Raw genomic sequence first — 19,026 nt, 5'->3', positions numbered from 1 at the left:
TTCGTAGATGCTCTAGATAAGAAATGGCACATTTCACAAATAATCCAGCAAACATATCAACCCTTCAGTGTGCAAATAATCCTTATAGCCTCTCCTAGAGAATGAAAAACAGTGAAATGGTTTATTTTCTATGAATAGCAGCAAAAAATAAGAAAATTAATATTTTTTCTTTTGAATGACAACTTATGCATTTCTAGTTTAGGAAAAATACATCATTCACCAGACTGGCCCATCCCAAGTAAACAAAAATGTATTTCTTTTCATGATCTGGTACACACAAAAAAATTCAGAATCATCATATTTTTTATGAATTACAAATTAGGCATTCCTGGTTTAGGAATAATTCTTTATATTATTCTTTATCCCTGGGGATAGGAGAGAAAGAATACTTCCCAAGCATTCCTCATGTGTCGTAGAAGGTGACTAAAGAGGATGGGAGCGGGGGGCTATAAACCTTCCCCTCCTTGTATTTTAACTTTCTAAAAGGGGAAACAGAAGAAGGAGTCACACAGGGAGTGCTCATCCTCCTCAAAGGCTCAGACTGGGGTGTCTAAATGTGTGTGGGTGTAACCAAGATGAGAAAAAAGGAGAGATAGGTAGTATGTTTCAGGAAAGGAACCTGGGTTTTGGCTCTGAGTGAAATGAAGCTCAAGGGCAAAGGGGAAGAGTGGTTTGGGAATGTTTTGGGAGTAAAGTCAGGGGTTGGTGAGAGGACAAGAGCAAGGGAAGGAGTAGCACTACTCCTGAAACAGGAGTGGTGGGAGTATGTAATAGAGTGTAAGAAAGTAAACTCTAGATTGATATGGGTAAAACTGGAAGTGGATGGAGAGAGATGGGTGATTATTAGTGCATATGCAGCTGGGCATAAGAAGAAAGATCATGTGAGGCAAGTGTTTTGGGAGCAGCTGAGTGAGTATGTTGGTAGTTTTGATGTACGAGACCAGGTTATAGTGATGGGTGATTTGAATGCAAAGGTGAGTAATGTGGCAGTTGAGGGAATAATTGGTGTACATGGGGTGTTCAGCGTTGTAAATGGAAATGGTGAAGAGCTTGTAGATTTGTCTGCTGAAAAAGGACTGGTTAAAAAAGAGAGATATACATAAGTATACGTATGTAAGTTGGAGAGATGGTCAGAGAGCGTCATTGGATTATGCGTTAATTGATAGGCGAGTGAATGAGAGAATTTTGGATATTAATGTGCTGAGAGGTGCAACTGGAGGGATGTCTGATCATTATCTTGTGGAGGTGAAGGTGAAGATTTGTAGAGGTTTTCAGAAAAGAGAGAATCTTGGTGTGAAGAGAGTGGTAAGAGTAAGTGAGCTTGGGAAGGAGACTTGTGTGAGGAAGTACCAGGAGAGGCTGAGTACAGAATGGAAAAAGGTGAGAGCAAAGGACATAAGGGGAGTTGGGGAGGAATGGGATGTATTTAGGGAAGCAGTGATGGCTTGCGCAATAGATGCTTGTGGCATAAGAAGCATGGGAGGTGGGCAGATAAGAAAGGGTAGTGAGTGGTGGAATGAAGAAGTACGATTATTGGTGAAAAAGAAGAAAGTGGCATTTGGACAATTTTTGCAGGGAAACAGTGTAAATGACTGGGAGATGTATAAAAGAAAAAGGCAGAAGGTTAAGAGAAAGGTGCAAGAGGTGAAAAAGAGGGCAAATGAGAGTTGGGGTGAGAGAGTATCATTAAATTTTAGGGAGAATAAAAAGATGTTTTTGAAGGAGGTAAATGAAGTGTGTAAGACAAGAGAACAAATGGGAACATCGGTGAAAGGGGATAATGAGGAGGTGATAGGTGAATGAGGAGGTGCAAGAGGTGAAAAAGAGGGCAAATGAGAGTTGGGGTGAGAGAGTATCATTAAATTTTAGGGAGAATAAAAAGATGTTTTTGAAGGAGGTAAATGAAGTGTGTAAGACAAGAGAACAAATGGGAACATCGGTGAAAGGGGATAATGAGGAGGTGATATCAAGTAGTGGTGATGTGAGAAGGAGATGGAGGGAGTATTTTGAAGGTTTGTTGAATGTGGTGGATGATAGAGTGGCAGATATAGGGTGTTTTGGTTGAGGTGGTGTGCGAAGTGATATGGTTTGGGAGAATGATTTAGTAAACAGAGAAGAGGTAATAAAAGCTTTGCGGAAGATGAAAGCTGGCAAGGCAGCAGGTGTGGATGGTATTGCAGCAGAATCTATTAAAAAAGGGGGTGACTGTGTTGGTAAGGATACTTAATGTATGTATGATTCATGGTGAGGTGCCTGAGGATTGGCGGAATGCATGCATAGTGCCATTGTACAAAGGCAAAGGGGATAAAGATGAGTGCTCAAATTATAGATGTATAAGTTTGTTGAGTATTCCTGGTAAATTATATGGGAGGGTATTGATTGAGAGGGTGAAGGCATGTACAGAGCATCAGATTGGGGAAGAGCAGTGTGGATTCAGAAGTGGTAGAGGATGTGTGGATCAATATTTGCTTTGAAGAATGTATGTGAGAAATACTTAGAAAAGCAAATGGATTTGTATGTAGTATTTATGGATCTGGAGAAAGCATATGATAGAGATGATAGAAATGCTCTGTGGAAGGTATTAAGAATATATGGTGTGGGAGGCAAGTTGTTAGAAGCAGTGAAAAGTTTTTATTGAGGATGTAAGGCATGCGTACCAGTAGGAAGAGAGGAGAGTGATTGGTTCTCAGTGAATGTAGGTTTGCGGCAGGGGTGTGTGATGTCTCCATGGTTGTTTAATTTGTTTTTAAATGGGGTTGTTAGGGAGGTGAATGCAAGAGTTTTGGAAAGAGGGGCAAGTATGCAGTCTGTTGTGGATAAGAGAGCTTGGGAAGTGAGTCAGTTGTTGTTTGCTGATGATACAGTGCTGGTGGCTGATTTGGGTGAGAAACTGCAGAAGCTGGTGACTGAGTCTGATAAAGTGTGTGAAAGAAGAAAGCTGAGAGTAAATGTTAATAAGAGCAAGGTTATTAGGTACAGTAGGGTTGAGGGACCAGTCAATTGGGAGGTAAGTTTGAATGGAAAAAAACTGGAGGAAGTGAAGTGTTTTAGATATCTGGGAGTGGATTTGGCAGCAGATGGAACCATGGAAGTGGAAGTGAGTCACAGGGTGGGGGAGGGGGAGAAGGTTCTGAGGGCGGTGAAAAATGTGTGGAAGGCTAGAACATCATCTTGAAAAGCAGAAATGGGTATGTTTGAAGGAATGGCGGTTCCAACAATGTTATATGGTTGCAAAGCGTGGGCTATAGATAGAGTTGTGGGGCGGAGGGTGGATGTGTTGGAAATGAGATGTTTGAGGATAATATGTGGTGTGAGGTGATTTGATCGAGTAAGTAATAAAAGGGTAAGAGAGATGTGTGGTAATAAAAAGAGTGTGGTTGAGAGAGCAGAAGAGGGTGTTTTGAAATAGTTTGGTCACATGGAGAGAATGAGTGAGGAAAGATTGACAAAGAGGATATGTGTATCAGAGGTGTAGGGAACGAGGAGGAGTGGGAGACTAAATTGGAGGTGGAAAGATGGAGTGAAAAAGATTTTGAGTGAACGGGGCTTAAACATGGAGGAGGGTGAAAGGCGTGCAAGGAATAGAGTGAATTGGAGCGATGTGGTATACCAGGGTCAGCGTGCTGTCAATGGATTGAACCAGGGCACGTGAAGCCTCTGGGGTAAACCATGGAAAGTTTTGTGGGGCCTGCATGTGGAAAGGGAGCTGTGGTTTCGGTGCATTATACATTACAGCTAGAGACTGAGTGTGAATGAATGTGGCTTTTGTTGTCTTTTCCTAGTGCTACCTTGCACGCATGCAGGGGGGGGAGGGGGTTGTCATTTCATGTGTGGTGGGGTGGCAATGGGAATGAATGAAGACAGCATGTATGAATTGTTTTTTTTTTTTTTTTTTTTTTTTTTTGCTTTGTCGCCGTCTCCCGCGTTTGCGAGGTAGCACAAGGAAACAGACGAAAGAAATGGCCCAACCCACCCCCATACACATGTATATACATACGTCCACACACACAAATATACATACCTACACAGCTTTCCATGGTTTACCCCAGACGCTTCACATGCCTTGATTCAATCCACTGACAGCACGTCAACCCCGGTATACCACATCGCTCCAATTCACTCTATTCCTTGCCCTCCTTTCACCCTCCAGCATGTTCAGGCCCCGATCACACAAAATCTTTTTCACTCCATCTTTCCACCTCCAATTTGGTCTCCCTCTTCTCCTCGTTCCCTCCACCTCCGACACATATATCCTCTTGGTCAATCTTTCCTCACTCATTCTCTCCATGTGCCCAAACCATTTCAAAACACCCTCTTCTGCTCTCTCAACCACGCTCTTCCTATTTCCACACATCTCTCTTACCCTTACGTTACTTACTCGATCAAACCACCTCACACCACATATTGTCCTCAAACATCTCATTTCCAGCACATCCATCCTCCTGCGCACAACTCTATCCATAGTCCACGTCTCGCAACCATACAACATTGTTGGAACCACTATTCCTTCAAACATACCCATTTTTGCTTTCCGAGATAATGTTCTCGACTTCCACACATTCTTCAAGGCTCCCAGAATTTTCGCCCCCTCCCCCACCCTATGATCCACTTACGCTTCCATGGTTCCATCCGCTGCCAGATCCACTCCCAGATATCTAAAACACTTCACTTCCTCCAGTTTTTCTCCATTCAAACTCACCTCCCAATTGAATTGACCCTCAACCCTACTGTACCTAATAACCTTGCTCTTATTCACATTTACTCTTAACTTTCTTCTTTCACACACTTTACCAAACTCAGTCACCAGCTTCTGCAGTTTCTCACATGAATCAGCCACCAGCGCTGTATCATCAGTGAACAACAACTGACTCACTTCCCAAGCTCTCTCATCCCCAACAGACTTCATACTTGTGCCTCTTTCCAAAACTCTTGCATTCACCTCCCTAACAACTCCATCCATAAACAAATTAAACAACCATGGAGACATCACACACCCCTGCCGCAAACCTACATTCACTGAGAACCAATCACTTTCCTCTCCTCCTACATGTACACATGCCTTACATCCTCGATAAAAACTTTTCACTGCTTCTAACAACTTGCCTCCCACACCATATATTCTTAATACCTTCCACAGAGCATCTCTATCAACTCAATCATATGCCTTCTCCAGATCCATAAATGCTACATACAAATCCATTTGCTTTTCTAAGTATTTCTCACATACATTATTCAAAGCAAACACCTGATCCACACATCCTCTACCACTTCTGAAACCACACTGCTCTTCCCCAATCTGATGCTCTGTACATGCCTTCACCCTCTCAATCAATATCCTCCCATATAATTTACCAGGGATACTCAACAAACTTATACCTCTGTAATTTGAGCACTCACTCTTATCCCCTTTGCCTTTGTACAATGGCACTATGCACGCATTCCGCCAATCCTCAGGCACCTCACCATGAGTCATACATACATTAAATAACCTTACCAACCAGTCAACAATACAGTCACCCCCTTTTTTAATAAATTCCACTGCAATACCATCCAAACCTGCTGCCTTGCCGGCTTTCATCTTCCGCAAAGCTTTTACTACCTCTTCTCTGTTTATCAAATCATCTTCCCTAACCCTCTCACTTTGCACACCACCTCGACCAAAACACCCTATATCTGCCACTCTATCATCAAACACATTCAACAAACCTTCAAAATACTCACTCCATCTCCTTCTCACATCACCACTACTTGTTATCACCTCCCCATTTGCGCCCTTCACTGAAGTTCCCATTTGCTCCCTTGTCTTACGCACTTTATTTACCTCCTTCCAGAACATCTTTTTATTCTCCCTAAAATTTAATGATACTCTCTCACCCTAACTCTCATTTGCCCTTTTTTTCACCTCTTGCACCTTTCTCTTGACCTCCTGTCTCTTTCTTTAATACATCTCCCACTCAATTGCATTTTTTCCCTGCAAAAATCGTCCAAATGCCTCTCTCTTCTCTTTCACTAATACTCTTACTTCTTCATCCCACCACTCACTACCCTTTCTAATCAACCCACCTCCCACTCTTCTCATGCCACAAGCATCTTTTGCGCAATCCATCACTGATTCCCTAAATACATCCCATTCCTCCCCCACTCCCCTTACTTCCATTGTTCTCACCTTTTTCCATTCTGTACTCAGTCTCTCCTGGTACTTCCTCACACAAGTCTCCTTCCCAAGCTCACTTACTCTCACCACCCTCTTCACCCCAACATTCACTCTTCTTTTCTGAAAACCCATACAAATCTTCACCTTAGCCTCCACAAGATAATGATCAGACATCCCTCCAGTTGCACCTCTCAGCACATTAACATCCAAAAGTCTCTCTTTTGCGCGCCTGTCAATTAACACGTAATCCAATAACGCTCTCTGGCCATCTCTCCTACTTACTTTATGTACATGCATATATATGTATATGTCTGGGTATGTATACATATGTAAATAATGAAATGTACAGGTATGTATATGTGCATGAGTGGACTTGTATGTATATTCATGTGTATGTGGGTGGGTTGGGCCATTCTTTTGTTTGTCCTTGCGCTACCTCGCTAACGCGGGAGACTGTGACAAAGTACAATAATAATAAAAAAAATTCTTTATCTATCGGAGAGACCAATGCTAAGTATGGGTGATGAGGGAGAGCAGTAAGAATCATATGGCAAGGCAATAGGTATCATAGACAGTGAGTCCCAGGAGAAGGCATGCACCGATCCACTATGAACACTAGTGCATTAATGAGTCCTCCAGGTAGCTCTAATGATTTGTCCTTTGTCTGCATTGCCATCCATGGCAAGACTACAATGCACTCAGAGTTCAACTCAAAAGTAGGCGATTAAGAGTGCAGATGAAAACCAATAGCATCATGTTGCATCAGTGTCAACTGTTACCTACAACAATGAGAGGATTAAACAACAGCATTTATGTAGAACAGGTATCTCAGCAGACTGATGATAGGAGAGTGTGTGTGAGCAACCAGCAAGCCCTGACATTTACTGGTGCACAAAAAATCTGAATGAATGTTTACCAGCTTACAGGGCTCTTTGGTTAACACATTAAAATGAGACAAAACCTTATTAGCTTTGTAAACTGATAACTTGGGAAGTACCTGCTGTTACAATTATTTCCCCATTCATCAAAAAATGTTATAGTTACCCATTATACCTTATTCAGTTTTCTTTGAGGAATGATATGTCCAGGGTACATTATATTGTTTTGAGGGTCTTATTAGTGTATATTAACATAAGAGATTTTGTTTATTAGAGTGTAAACACGTAAAGAGTAAATATTTTCAATATTATAAATTATGGAAGGACAAAACATATGTAAGAGACAAGAGAAAGTGATATGAAGAATTTGTATAGAAACTGAAAGAAGGCCAAGGTCAAGCCTCTCTCTCATAGACTGGCTAAGAGGAAGGATGTGATACAAAGCTGTTGGTACATGTATAATGTAATATGTACACATCTCAGTCATTTCAACCCTTATGTTATATACATGAGGCCAGTAAATTTGCCGGTGATGTAAAGTAATATAGAGAGAGAGATCTATGTATCAAGAATAAATTGTAACATTTATGTTATGAGAGAGCCACATTTATTTCTGCTATCATAAATACATCTTTACAGATTTTTATCTGTGTTAGGTATTTGACCAGCGTGATGAGAATGGAAAAGTAGGTATACAATTATGGCCATCAGCTGTCAGAAATTAGCCAGATGGTAAGGGAATCTGTGTCCAGCCCAAATCTATCTGTTAACAGAAGCTGTTATTTCAGACTCATGTTTTAATGGGCCAATGGGCTGATTACACCCTCTAATGTGTAAGGGGTGGAGGCAGAATGGAACACTGCATTAATACTGTAATCATCAAATCATTGCACTGGATCTCAGTTTAAAATACCCTCTTCTGATCTATAATGAAGTGTTGTGTAAAACTGCTTGACGTTCAAATGAGAGAGAGAGAGAGAGAGAGAGAGAGAGAGAGAGAGAGAGAGAGAGAGAGAGAGAGAGAGAGAGACTCACTAAAACAACAAATGGGAACATAAAAGTAGACAACATACCCTGAAGGAGCCTTCCCCAGCTCTCCTTCCTGAAATATCTTTGTATCACCAGTAATATTCTGAATTGAGCGTTTTCCTTCTGTTAAGGTTTGTACCAGTTCTTCTACCATGGACTGCTTTGTAGCTTCAGAGCAACACTCATAAACAACACCTAAGCCTTTTGAAGCTGCATCTTGGACTAGATCTGAAATTAAAACAAGTAAGTACCTCAGCAAGTAAAATCAAATTCTCTTATACTGCATTTCTATGAATGAAAGTGTTAAAAAATTAATGCATGGTTATATTTTTACAAGTTATATTTCCATTCATTGATTTTGGAAAAACTAATGACTGCATAAATGGGCTTGAGAAGAGGAGAAAGATGATTGTAATAGATGACATGAATGCAAAGGGGGTAAGTCATGAAACTGGCGAGATAGTTGGTACATGGAGAGTGCCTGGAGTACACGAGAATGGAAATTATTTTGTGGATATCTGTACAAAGAGGAGTTAATTCCAAGCAAACAGATTTTTTTGGTACAATATGATCCAAAGAAGTATGTTGATGAAAAATAGTGGATGAGAACAAAAAGGTTTCACTGACTAGGTAAAAGTGGATGAAAGGTTGTGCTGGATGCTAGGAGCTGTGAGAGGATTCTTTGGAGATTTTGACCATTTTGTAGTTCTTTTGAAGGTTAGGATCAGGGAAAAGTGGAGGTATGGTGTAAGAATAAAGAGGTAAAAGTGTTGGCAGGTGAGAAAATGAATAAGAAAGAATGCGAGGAGGAGTATGAAAAAAGGGTGACAAAAAGTTTAGATGAAACGTGCAGTAAACATAAGGATACAGATGAGGTGTTTAAAATATCTAGAAAAGGGGAAATACATGGTAGATAGATGAGGTTTGAAATGCTGTGGAAGAGAAAAAAATATGGTAGATTGCTAGAAAGGAATGTACCAGTGGAAGTTCAGCAAAATAGGAGGGAAGAATACAAGAAGTGTAAACATAATGTTAAGAGGCTGACAGAGGAAAACAAAGAAAAAGAAGATGAAGACTTTGGAAGAGTTCAGTGAAATACTTAAGGAAAATAAGAAACTGTACCAGAAGGTGAAAAAGGAAATAGGTAGATGTAAGAGTGGAAATGTTAAAATGAGAAGTAAGGAGGGGGAGTTGCTGAATCAAAATGATGAAATGAAAGGAAGACGGAAAGAGGTTTTGAAGAGATGATGATTATAAGTTGAGGCAGCACTTATTACAAGCAAGGGTATGAGGGATGGAAGAAAAAAGTCTAGGGATATGTAGCAAGAAAGGAGGTAAAAAGTGTAATAATGAGGTTGCAGGCACGAAAGGCACCTGGTGTGGATGGGATTATAGCTGAAATATTGAACTATGAGAAAGTGTGAAAGAATGGATGCATGTGATATGTAAGTGAGAATGAAAGCAGAAGATTGTAACTGAAGATTTGGTGAAAGCTATTATTATTCCTTTGTACAAAGGAAAAGGTATTAAGTATGTATGTAACAATTACAGGGGAATAACTCTGTTAAGTACACCAGGGAAAGTTTATGCAAGTGTTGACTAACAGAGTGATGGAAGTGGCTGAATGCAGAATAAGTGAGGGGCCGGAGATTTTAGGAAAGGTAGGGGATGAGTGTATCAGATTTTTGTGGTGATAATGATTATGGAAAAGTATTTACTGAAAGGTAAGCAGCTGTATGCAGCTTTTATGAACCTGAAAAAAGTGTTTGACAGAGTCAAGTAGAATGCTTTATGGGATAAGGATATTAGGGTAGGGAGACAACTGTTGGATGGTGTGAAAGCCCTCTGCAGAGGAGCAATGCATGTGCAAGAGTAGATGAAGACTTCAGCAAAAGTGTTGGTATACAATCTCTCCCTGTTGCACACAACACTGACAACACTTGACTCCAGCAACTCATTCTGCATAACTAGATTTTCCTGCAATGAGCACTATATGAGAGCCCTGTCTTCTAGTAAAAAGGTTGGAGCAATTGACTGTAGAAGACTGGAGCATTAGGCATAAATAGTAGGTAAGAACATTAGATTGGACATTAGGAAGAAACAGTAGGTTGGAATATTAGGTGGACACATTAGGTAAAAGTAGTTGGTAGAAACATTAGGCAGGAGCACCACTCACTACCCTTTCTAATCTGCCCACCTCCCATGCTTCTCATGCCACAAGTATCTTTTGTGCAAGCCTTCACTGCTTCCCTAAATACATCCCATTCCTCCCCCACTCCCCTTATGTCCTTTGCTCTCACCTTTTTCCATTCTGCACTCAGTCTTTCCTGGTACTTCCTCACACAGGTCTCCTTCCCAAGTTGACTTACCCTCACCACTCTCTTCACACCAAGATTCTCTCTTTTTTTCTGAAAACCTCTACAAATCTTCACCTTCACCCCTCAGCATACTAACATCCAAAAGTCTCTCTCGTGCACCTATCAATTAACACATAATCCAATAATGCTCTCTGACCATCTCTCCTACTTATATCCGTATACTTATGTACCTCTCTCTTTTTAAACCAGATATTCCCAATTATACTTAGAAAAGCAAATGGATTTGTATGTAGCATTTATGGATCTGGAGAAGGCATATGATAGAGTTGATAGAGATGCTCTGTGGAAGGTATTAAGAATATATGGTGTGGGAGGAAAGTTGTTAGAAGCAGTGAAAAGTTTTTATCGAGGATGTAAGGCATGTGTACGTGTAGGAAGAGAGGAAAGTGATTGGTTCTCAGTGAATGTAGGTTTGCAGCAGGGGTGTGTGATGTCTCCATGGTTGTTTAATTTGTTTATGGATGGGGTTGTTAGGGAGGTAAATGCAAGAGTTTTGGAAAGAGGGGCAAGTATGAAGTCTGTTGGGGATGAGAGAGCTTGGGAAGTGAGTCAGTTGTTGTTCGCTGATGATACAGCGCTGGTGGCTGATTCATGTGAGAAACTGCAGAAGCTGGTGACTGAGTTTGGAAAAGTGTGTGGAAGAAGAAAGTTAAGAGTAAATGTGAATAAGAGCAAGGTTATTAGGTACAGTAGGGTTGAGGGTCAAGTCAATTGGGAGGTGAGTTTGAATGGAGAAAAACTGGAGGAAGTGAAGTGTTTTAGATATCTGGGAGTGGATCTGGCAGCGGATGGAACCATGGAAGCGGAAGTGGATCATAGGGTGGGGGAGGGGGCGAAAATCCTGGGGGCCTTGAAGAATGTGTGGAAGTCGAGAACATTATCTCGGAAAGCAAAAATGGGTATGTTTGAAGGAATAGTGGTTCCAACAATGTTGTATGGTTGCGAGGCGTGGGCTATGGATAGAGTTGTGCGCAGGAGGATGGATGTGCTGGAAATGAGATGTTTGAGGACAATGTGTGGTGTGAGGTGGTTTGATCGAGTGAGTAACGTAAGGGTAAGAGAGATGTGTGGAAATAAAAAGAGCGTGGTTGAGAGAGCAGAAGAGGGTGTTTTGAAGTGGTTTGGGCACATGGAGAGGATGAGTGAGGAAAGATTGACCAAGAGGATATATGTGTCGGAGGTGGAGGGAACAAGGAGAAGAGGGAGACCAAATTGGAGGTGGAAAGATGGAGTGAAAAAGATTTTGTGTGATCGGGGCCTGAACATGCAGGAGGGTGAAAGGAGGGCAAGGAATAGAGTGAATTGGAGCGATGTGGTATACCGGGGTTGACGTGCTGTCAGTGGATTGAAGCAAGGCATGTGAAGCGTCTGGGGTAAACCATGGAAAGCTGTGTAGGTATGTATATTTGCGTGTGTGGACGCATGTATATACATGTGTATGGGGGGGGGGGGTTGGGCAATTTCTTTCGTCTGTTTCCTTGCGCTACCTCGCAAACGCGGGAGACAGCGACAAAGTATAATAAATATAAATAAATCTTCCCAATTACCAGTCCTTTTTCAGCAAACAAATGTACAAACTCTTCACCATTTCCATTTACAACACTGAACACCCCATGTACACCAATTATTCCCTCAACTGCCACATTACTCACCTTTGCATTCAAATCACCAATCACTATAACCTGATTTTATGCATCAAAACTGCTCCCAAAAAACACTTGCCTCTCATGATCTTTCTTCTCATGCCCAGGCACCAATAATCATCCATCTCTCTCCATCCACTTTCAGTTTTACCCATATCAATCTAGAGTTTACTTTCTTACACTCTATCACATACTCCCACAATTCCTGTTTCAGGAGTAGTGCTACTCCTTCCTTTGCTCTTGTCCTCTCACCAACCCCTGAACTTTACTCCCAAAACATTGCCAAACCACTTTACCCTTGGGCTTCGTTTCACTCAGAGCCAAAACATCCAGGTTCCTTTCCTCAAACATACTACCTATCTATCTCTCCTTTTTTCTCGTCTTGGTTACATCCACACACATTTAGACACTCCAATCTGAACCTTCGAGGAGGATGAGCACTACCCGCTTGACTCCTTCTTCTGTTTCCCCTTTAGAAAGTTAAAAAACAAGGAGGGGAGGGTTTCTAGCCCTCCTGCTCCCATCCCCTTTAGTCGCCTTCTACAACACGCGGGGAATGTGTGGGAAGTATTCTTTCTCCCCTATCCCCTATTCTGAGCTACTGGGGCCTGAAGATACAGTAGGGTGAAAGGCATGCTAGGAATAGAGTGAACTGGAATAATGTTGTATACCAGGGTCAACGTGCTGTCAATGGATTGAACCAGGGCATGTGAAGCACCTGGGGTAAACCATGGAAAGTTTTGTGGGGCCTGGATGTGGAAAGGGAGCTGTGGTTTCGGTGCATTGCACATGACAGCTAGAGACTGAGTGTGAACAAATGTGGCCTTTGTTGTCATTTCCTGGTGCTACCTCACGCGCATGTGTGGGGGTAGGGAGGTATCATTAATGTGTGGCGGGGTGGCGGTAGGAATGGATGAAGGCAGCATGTATGAATATGTACATGGTTTTTTTTTTTTTCAAACTATTCGCCATTTCCCGCGATAGCGAGGTAGTGTTAAGAACAGAGGACTGGGCCTTTGAGGGAATATCTTCTCCTGGCCCCCTTCTCTGTTCCTTCTTTTGGAAAAAAAAAAAAAAAAAAAAAAAAAAAAAAAAAAAGAGGGGAGGATTTCCAGCCCCCCGCTCCCTTCCCTTTTAGTCGCCTTCTACGACACGCAGGGAATACGTGGGAAGTATTCTTTCTCCCCTATCCCCATGTGTATATATGTATATGTCTGGGTATGTATATGTTGAAATGTATAGGTATGTATATGTGCGTGTGTGGGCATTTATGTATATACATGTGTATGTGGGTGGGTTGGGCCATTCTTTTGTCTGTTTCCTTGCGCTACCTCGCTAACGCGGGAGACAGCGTCAAAGTATAATGAAATCAATAAATATAAATAAAATATTTATTCATTTATGAAATCAAAACAGGGGAAAAGGGGTGCAGAGATAGAGTGTGATGGTGAGGTATGGTGGATAGTGACAAGCCTGCCTCCAGATGATACTGTGGTGTTTGCTGAAAGTGAAGAGGAAACGCAGAAGGTTGTAAGCATATTTTATGATGTAAAAAAGTGGAGGTGAGTGAAGATATATGCAAGGAGAGTAATGATGTTTGAGAGGAAAGAGACTGAGAATATACATTTTGCAAAGCCATACAAACTGAAAGAAGGAAGTGCACTACTGTGTATTGTAGATATAAGAGAATAAAGACTCAGAGAGAGATGAAAGGCATGATAAGGGAAAGAGCAGAACAGGGTAAAAGAGTCATTAGGTCCCTTAACAGAATAATGTAGGGTAGACATGTAAGTATGGTAGTCAATAAAGGATTAAGGGACAACACACTCCTCCTGACCCTGACCTATGCTACCGAAACATGGACATGGAATGAGTAATGAAATCAAGAAGCCAGGCTGTAGATGAGCCATGTGAAATGAGCACATGGTATGACAAGGGGAATATAGAAAGAAAGAAAAGGGTGTGTGGGAGAGATTAAGTATGAGAAAGAATGTAGACGGAATGAAATGTAGAGGGGTAAGTGGGAGAAACGTAAAATTTTGAGGGGGTTTGGGTGTGTGGTAAGAATGCAAAACTGGGAGTCTACAAGGAGAATGTGTGACAGTATTAAAGGGGTTAGTGTGAGAAGGAAATCACCTGTAACATGGGAAAGCAGAGTTGAGAAGTATTGGAAAAAGAGAAATGGTGGAAGAATGTATGGAATGATGTATGTGATGTAGGCATGTAAAGACAGGGGTAAGTGGAGACTTTTGCTGTGGCCACCTCTTTGATGGGAGTTCCCAGAAGGGTATGAGATGTAAATAGACAGAATAATGAAAATAATAATTTAGTTATGATGCAAGGAATGCATATGCACTTAGCTTTCACTGTTTGAAACGTAACATGAGGTTGTAAAAAGGAGTACATATGAATTTGGACTCTTAAGCAGATATGAATGTTTACCTTCTGTTTAACAAATATTCAAACTCCATAATGAGAGATGGGAAATGTACAATGGGTATCCTCGCCTTTTATTTTTTCCATAGTGACAGACATAACATGGGTAAAACATGCACCAATAAAACCTTTCTTGAATGAAAGGAAAAGGTGAAAGGAAAAGAAAACACAAATTAATCAGGGCTCCACAGACCTAACCCTTAAAGGAAAGACAGGTTTGTGACGAGAGAAAGATAAGAAAAAAAAAAGAAAGAAAAAAAAGAAAGAAACTTCCATAACTTTGTTGTCTGAGGGAAGAGGAGGCATCATAACAGCCAATCCTTGAGTGGCCAGTCTCTACACAGAAGCTTTGGCAAGCAGCAGCTAAAAACAAGACACTGTTCCAAATCTTGGGTGAAGGGCCATATGCAGAGAGCTCACAAGAACACTGGCCAAAATTATACCTACAGAACACAGGGAGAGCAGCAACACTACAGTATATGGAAAGGGAAGAATGAAGAGACGAGATGCCAGGAGAAGTGATGAGACAAAAAGCTTTTGATTCCATTCTGGTAAACAGAAAAGTGAATGAAAAGGCAGCCTAGATGTGCAATCAGTATTCCATACTTGGACAAATAAAATTCTAGGTATAATACTGCTGCTCACAAAAAAAATTATTACAGCACCTATACAATGCTCCAAGTTTTTGGGGACTGCTAGGTTTCAAGGACAGAATGGAGGACATGGTTATGCCCTATATGTTCATGTTAATAAAGGGTTCAATTGTGGAATTCTGAAATTTGACAGATGATTCATAGTAGGAGATATATGAGGAGAAACTATTTTAGCACTGTTAAATTTTATAAGGTTACTGCTTCCCTACTCCAAAATGCTGCACAGGTCAGAATACAGAGGAAATGTGACCAGTATGAGACAGCACAGGAGTATTAAACGAAGGAGGGGAGGAAAAGTGAGCTGAAGTATATAAAGTGGAATCATCAGCATATGAGTGAATAAGGTTAGAAGCAGAAGAGAAAAAAATAATTAATTGAGAGAAGAAAGAGAGTAGGGTATAAGACAGAACTCTGAGGAACACCACTATTGATAAGACAGATGGGAAAAGTTCCTCCATTGATGAATACAGTGATGAAATGGCCAAAAAAAGAAACTATACATTGTATAACATAGACCAGTCAAATACTTTAGAGGAGTCGAGGGCTATGACAAGAGTTTCGCTAAAATCCCTGAGAGAGGACTAAACATTGGTCACACAGGAGAAATCACCAGTAGACCTAGCAATGTGAAATCCATACTGATAACTTGAAAGAAGGAAATGGGATTCTAAGCAGAATGGAAAGTCTAGGACTTTACACAGAAGTACAACTGGCGAGCAAGAATAGGTGCTTTCTCAGGGGCGCACTCCCTTAGTACATAAGGAAGTGTGCCATCTGAGCCATATGCCTTTTCCACAAGAAGCTAGGTAAGTACTAGGAAGACCCTCGCCCAAGAAAAGTATAGGAGATGGCATAGGTTGACTGGAATGAGATGGGGGTGGAGGATTTAAAGTTGAATCATCCAAAGTTGAGTTAAGGGAAAATTGTGGCACTAAAAAGATTGGTTTTATCAGTTGGAGAGACAACTACAGTTTGATCCTTGACTGGTGGTTACCTGCTACCCACTACTACTAGTACAGAATAGCATCAGCGGTGGGTGCCACCTGCTACTAATTTTGAATTTTGTCCTAAATCATGAGATATCCTATCACATACTATTCATCTTGAACTCTTTTCTCATTCACAGTGGTTGAATCTATTCTTATTAGGATATGTCTAATATTTCTTTGACTATACACAAGAGTAAGTCTGTAAAGCACAAGGGCTGGCAAATCTACTTTCTTTTTTTCATACACAATTTTTTTTTTTTTTTTTTTTGCCGCTGTCTCCCGCGTTTGCGAGGTAGCGCAAGGAAACAGACGAAAGAAATGGCCCAACCCACCCCCATACACATGTATATACATACGTCCACACACGCAAATATACATACCTACACAGCTTTCCATGGTTTACCCCAGACGCTTCACATGCCCTGATTCAATCCACTGACAGCACGTCAAACCCGGCATACCACATCGATCCAATTCACTCTATTCCTTGCCCTCCTTTCACCCTCCTGCATGTTCAGGCCCCGATCACACAAAATCTTTTTCACTCCATCTTTCCACCTCCAATTTGGTCTCCCACTTCTCCTCGTTCCCTCCACCTCCGACACATATATCCTCTTGGTCAATCTTTCCTCACTCATTCTCTCCATGTGCCCAAACCATTTCAAAACATCCTCTTCTGCTCTCTCAACCACACTCTTCCTATTTCCACACATCTCTCTTACCCTTATGTTACTTACTCGATCAAACCACCTCACACCACACATTGTCCTAAAACATCTCATTTCCAGCACATCCATCCTCCTGCGCACAACTCTATCCATAGCCCACGCCTCGCAACCATACAACATTGTTGGAACCACTATTCCTTCAAACATACCCATTTTTGCTTTCCGAGATAATGTTCTCGACTTCCACACATTCTCCAAGGCTCCCAGGATTTTCGCCCCCTCCCCCACCCTATGATCCACTTCTGCTTCCATGGTTCCATCCGCTGCCAGATACACTCCCAGATATCTAAAACACTTCACTTCCTCCAGTTTTTCTCCATTCAAACTTACCTCCCAACTGACTTGACCCTCAACCCTACTGTACCTAATTACCTTGCTCTTATTCACATTTACTCTTAACTTTCTTCTTTCACACACTTTACCAAACTCAGTCACCAGCTTCTGCAGTTTCTCACGTGAATCAGCCACCAGTGCTGTATCATCAGCGAACAACAACTGACTCACTTCCCAAGCTCTCTCATCCCCAACAGACTTCATACTTGCCCCTCTTTCCAAAACTCTTGCATTCACCTCCCTAACAACTCCATCCATAAACAAATTAAACAACCATGGAGACATCACACACCCCTGTCGCAAACCTACATTCACTAAGAACCAATCACTTTCCTCTCTTCCTACACGTACACATGCCTTACATCCTCGATAAAAACTTTTCACTGCTTCTAACAACTTGCCTCCCACACCATATATTCTTAATACCTTCCACAGAGCATCTCTATCAACTCAATCATATGCCTTCTCCAGATCCATAAATGCTACATACAAATCCATTTGCTTTTCTAAGTATTTCTCACATACATTCTTCAAAGCAAACACCTGATCCACACATCCTCTACCACTTCTGAAACCACACTGCTCTTCCCCAATCTGATGCTCTGTACATGCCTTCACCCTCTCAATCAATACCCTCCCATATAATTTACCAGGAATACTCAACAAACTTATACCTCTGTAATTTGAGCACTCACTCTTATCTCCTTTGCCTTTGTACAATGGCACTATGCACGCATTCTGCCAATCCTCAGGCACCTCACCATGAGTCATACATACATTAAATAGCCTTACCAACCAGTCAATAATACAGTCACCCCCTTTTTTAATAAATTCCACTGCAAAACCATCCAAACCTGCTGCCTTGCCGGCTTTCATCTTCCGCAAAGCTTTTACTACCTCTTCTCTGTTTACCAAATCATTTTCCCTAACCCTCTCATTTTGCACACCACCTCGACCAAAACACCCTATATCTGCCACTCTATCATCAAACACATTCAACAAACCTTCAAAATACTCACTCCATCTCCTCACCTCACCACTACTTGTTATCACCTCCACATTTGCGCCCTTCACTGAAGTTCCCATTTGCTCCCTTGTCTTACGCACTTTATTTACCTCCTTCCAGAACATCTTTTTATTCTCCCTAAAATTTAATGATACACAAAATATCAAAAGGTAAACAAAAACTGACTTCTATATACCGTTACTGTCACCAAGAAGATTCATGAAGGTTGCCTGGATAGTAGTCAGCTGCTGTTGAATGATGGCTTTTTTGCGACATTTCTTGAGCAGTGCAAGCAGCCAGATGCAAGAAGCCTAAATAGAGAAAAAATTCTTATGAAGCTATATCCTAACTATAATGGGTCTGCATCAAAAGTTATCAACACCATGAAGTGGCACATCATACTGTATGTGCATCCCATATCATTAGCTCTGAAAACATATTTTATAATTATGTTCAACAATTGTGAATTAAAGGATACTGGTGTGTGATCCGTTGATTCTCTTGCCATGGAATACCATACTGATATAAAATAATGGTAAAAGAGATTTCACTTCGTATTCTAACAATGACAGAGTTAGAGAAACTGAGTGCCTCGATACATAGGCAAAGCTTTGCTGTACAAAGACATATTTACACTCTTAAAAGTTTAATTAAAGTGTGTAAAACCTACCTGACAACAAGCCACAAGGAAGCAAACAAGAGTAACCACTGATATCAGTGACTATCAACACTGGCTCCATCCGGAGGCAACCCTACAAAACCCATTGTAAACCATGGGTGAATTATAGAAAAGCATGGT

General features: G+C 41.2%; 1 protein-coding gene across 1 annotated transcript in view; it reads right to left on the bottom strand.

The window, feature by feature from the left end:
- Positions 1 to 19,026, bottom strand: part of LOC139753382 (proteasome adapter and scaffold protein ECM29) — a 130,711-nt gene that overhangs the window by 44,834 nt on the left and 66,851 nt on the right. Inside the window, exons 17-18 of the mRNA XM_071669814.1 lie at positions 18,424 to 18,538; positions 8,106 to 8,289 (exon numbers count right to left, since the gene is read on the bottom strand). Coding sequence (XP_071525915.1) covers positions 8,106 to 8,289; positions 18,424 to 18,538 — 299 coding nt within the window. The remainder of the gene's footprint in view (positions 1 to 8,105; positions 8,290 to 18,423; positions 18,539 to 19,026) is intronic.

This window comes from Panulirus ornatus, chromosome 14 (genome assembly GCF_036320965.1).
Source record: "Panulirus ornatus isolate Po-2019 chromosome 14, ASM3632096v1, whole genome shotgun sequence".
NCBI classification, from domain to species: Eukaryota; Metazoa; Arthropoda; class Malacostraca; order Decapoda; family Palinuridae; genus Panulirus; species Panulirus ornatus.
Note: the sequence above shows the minus strand (reverse complement) of the source record. Positions and strands in the feature narration are given on the sequence as shown.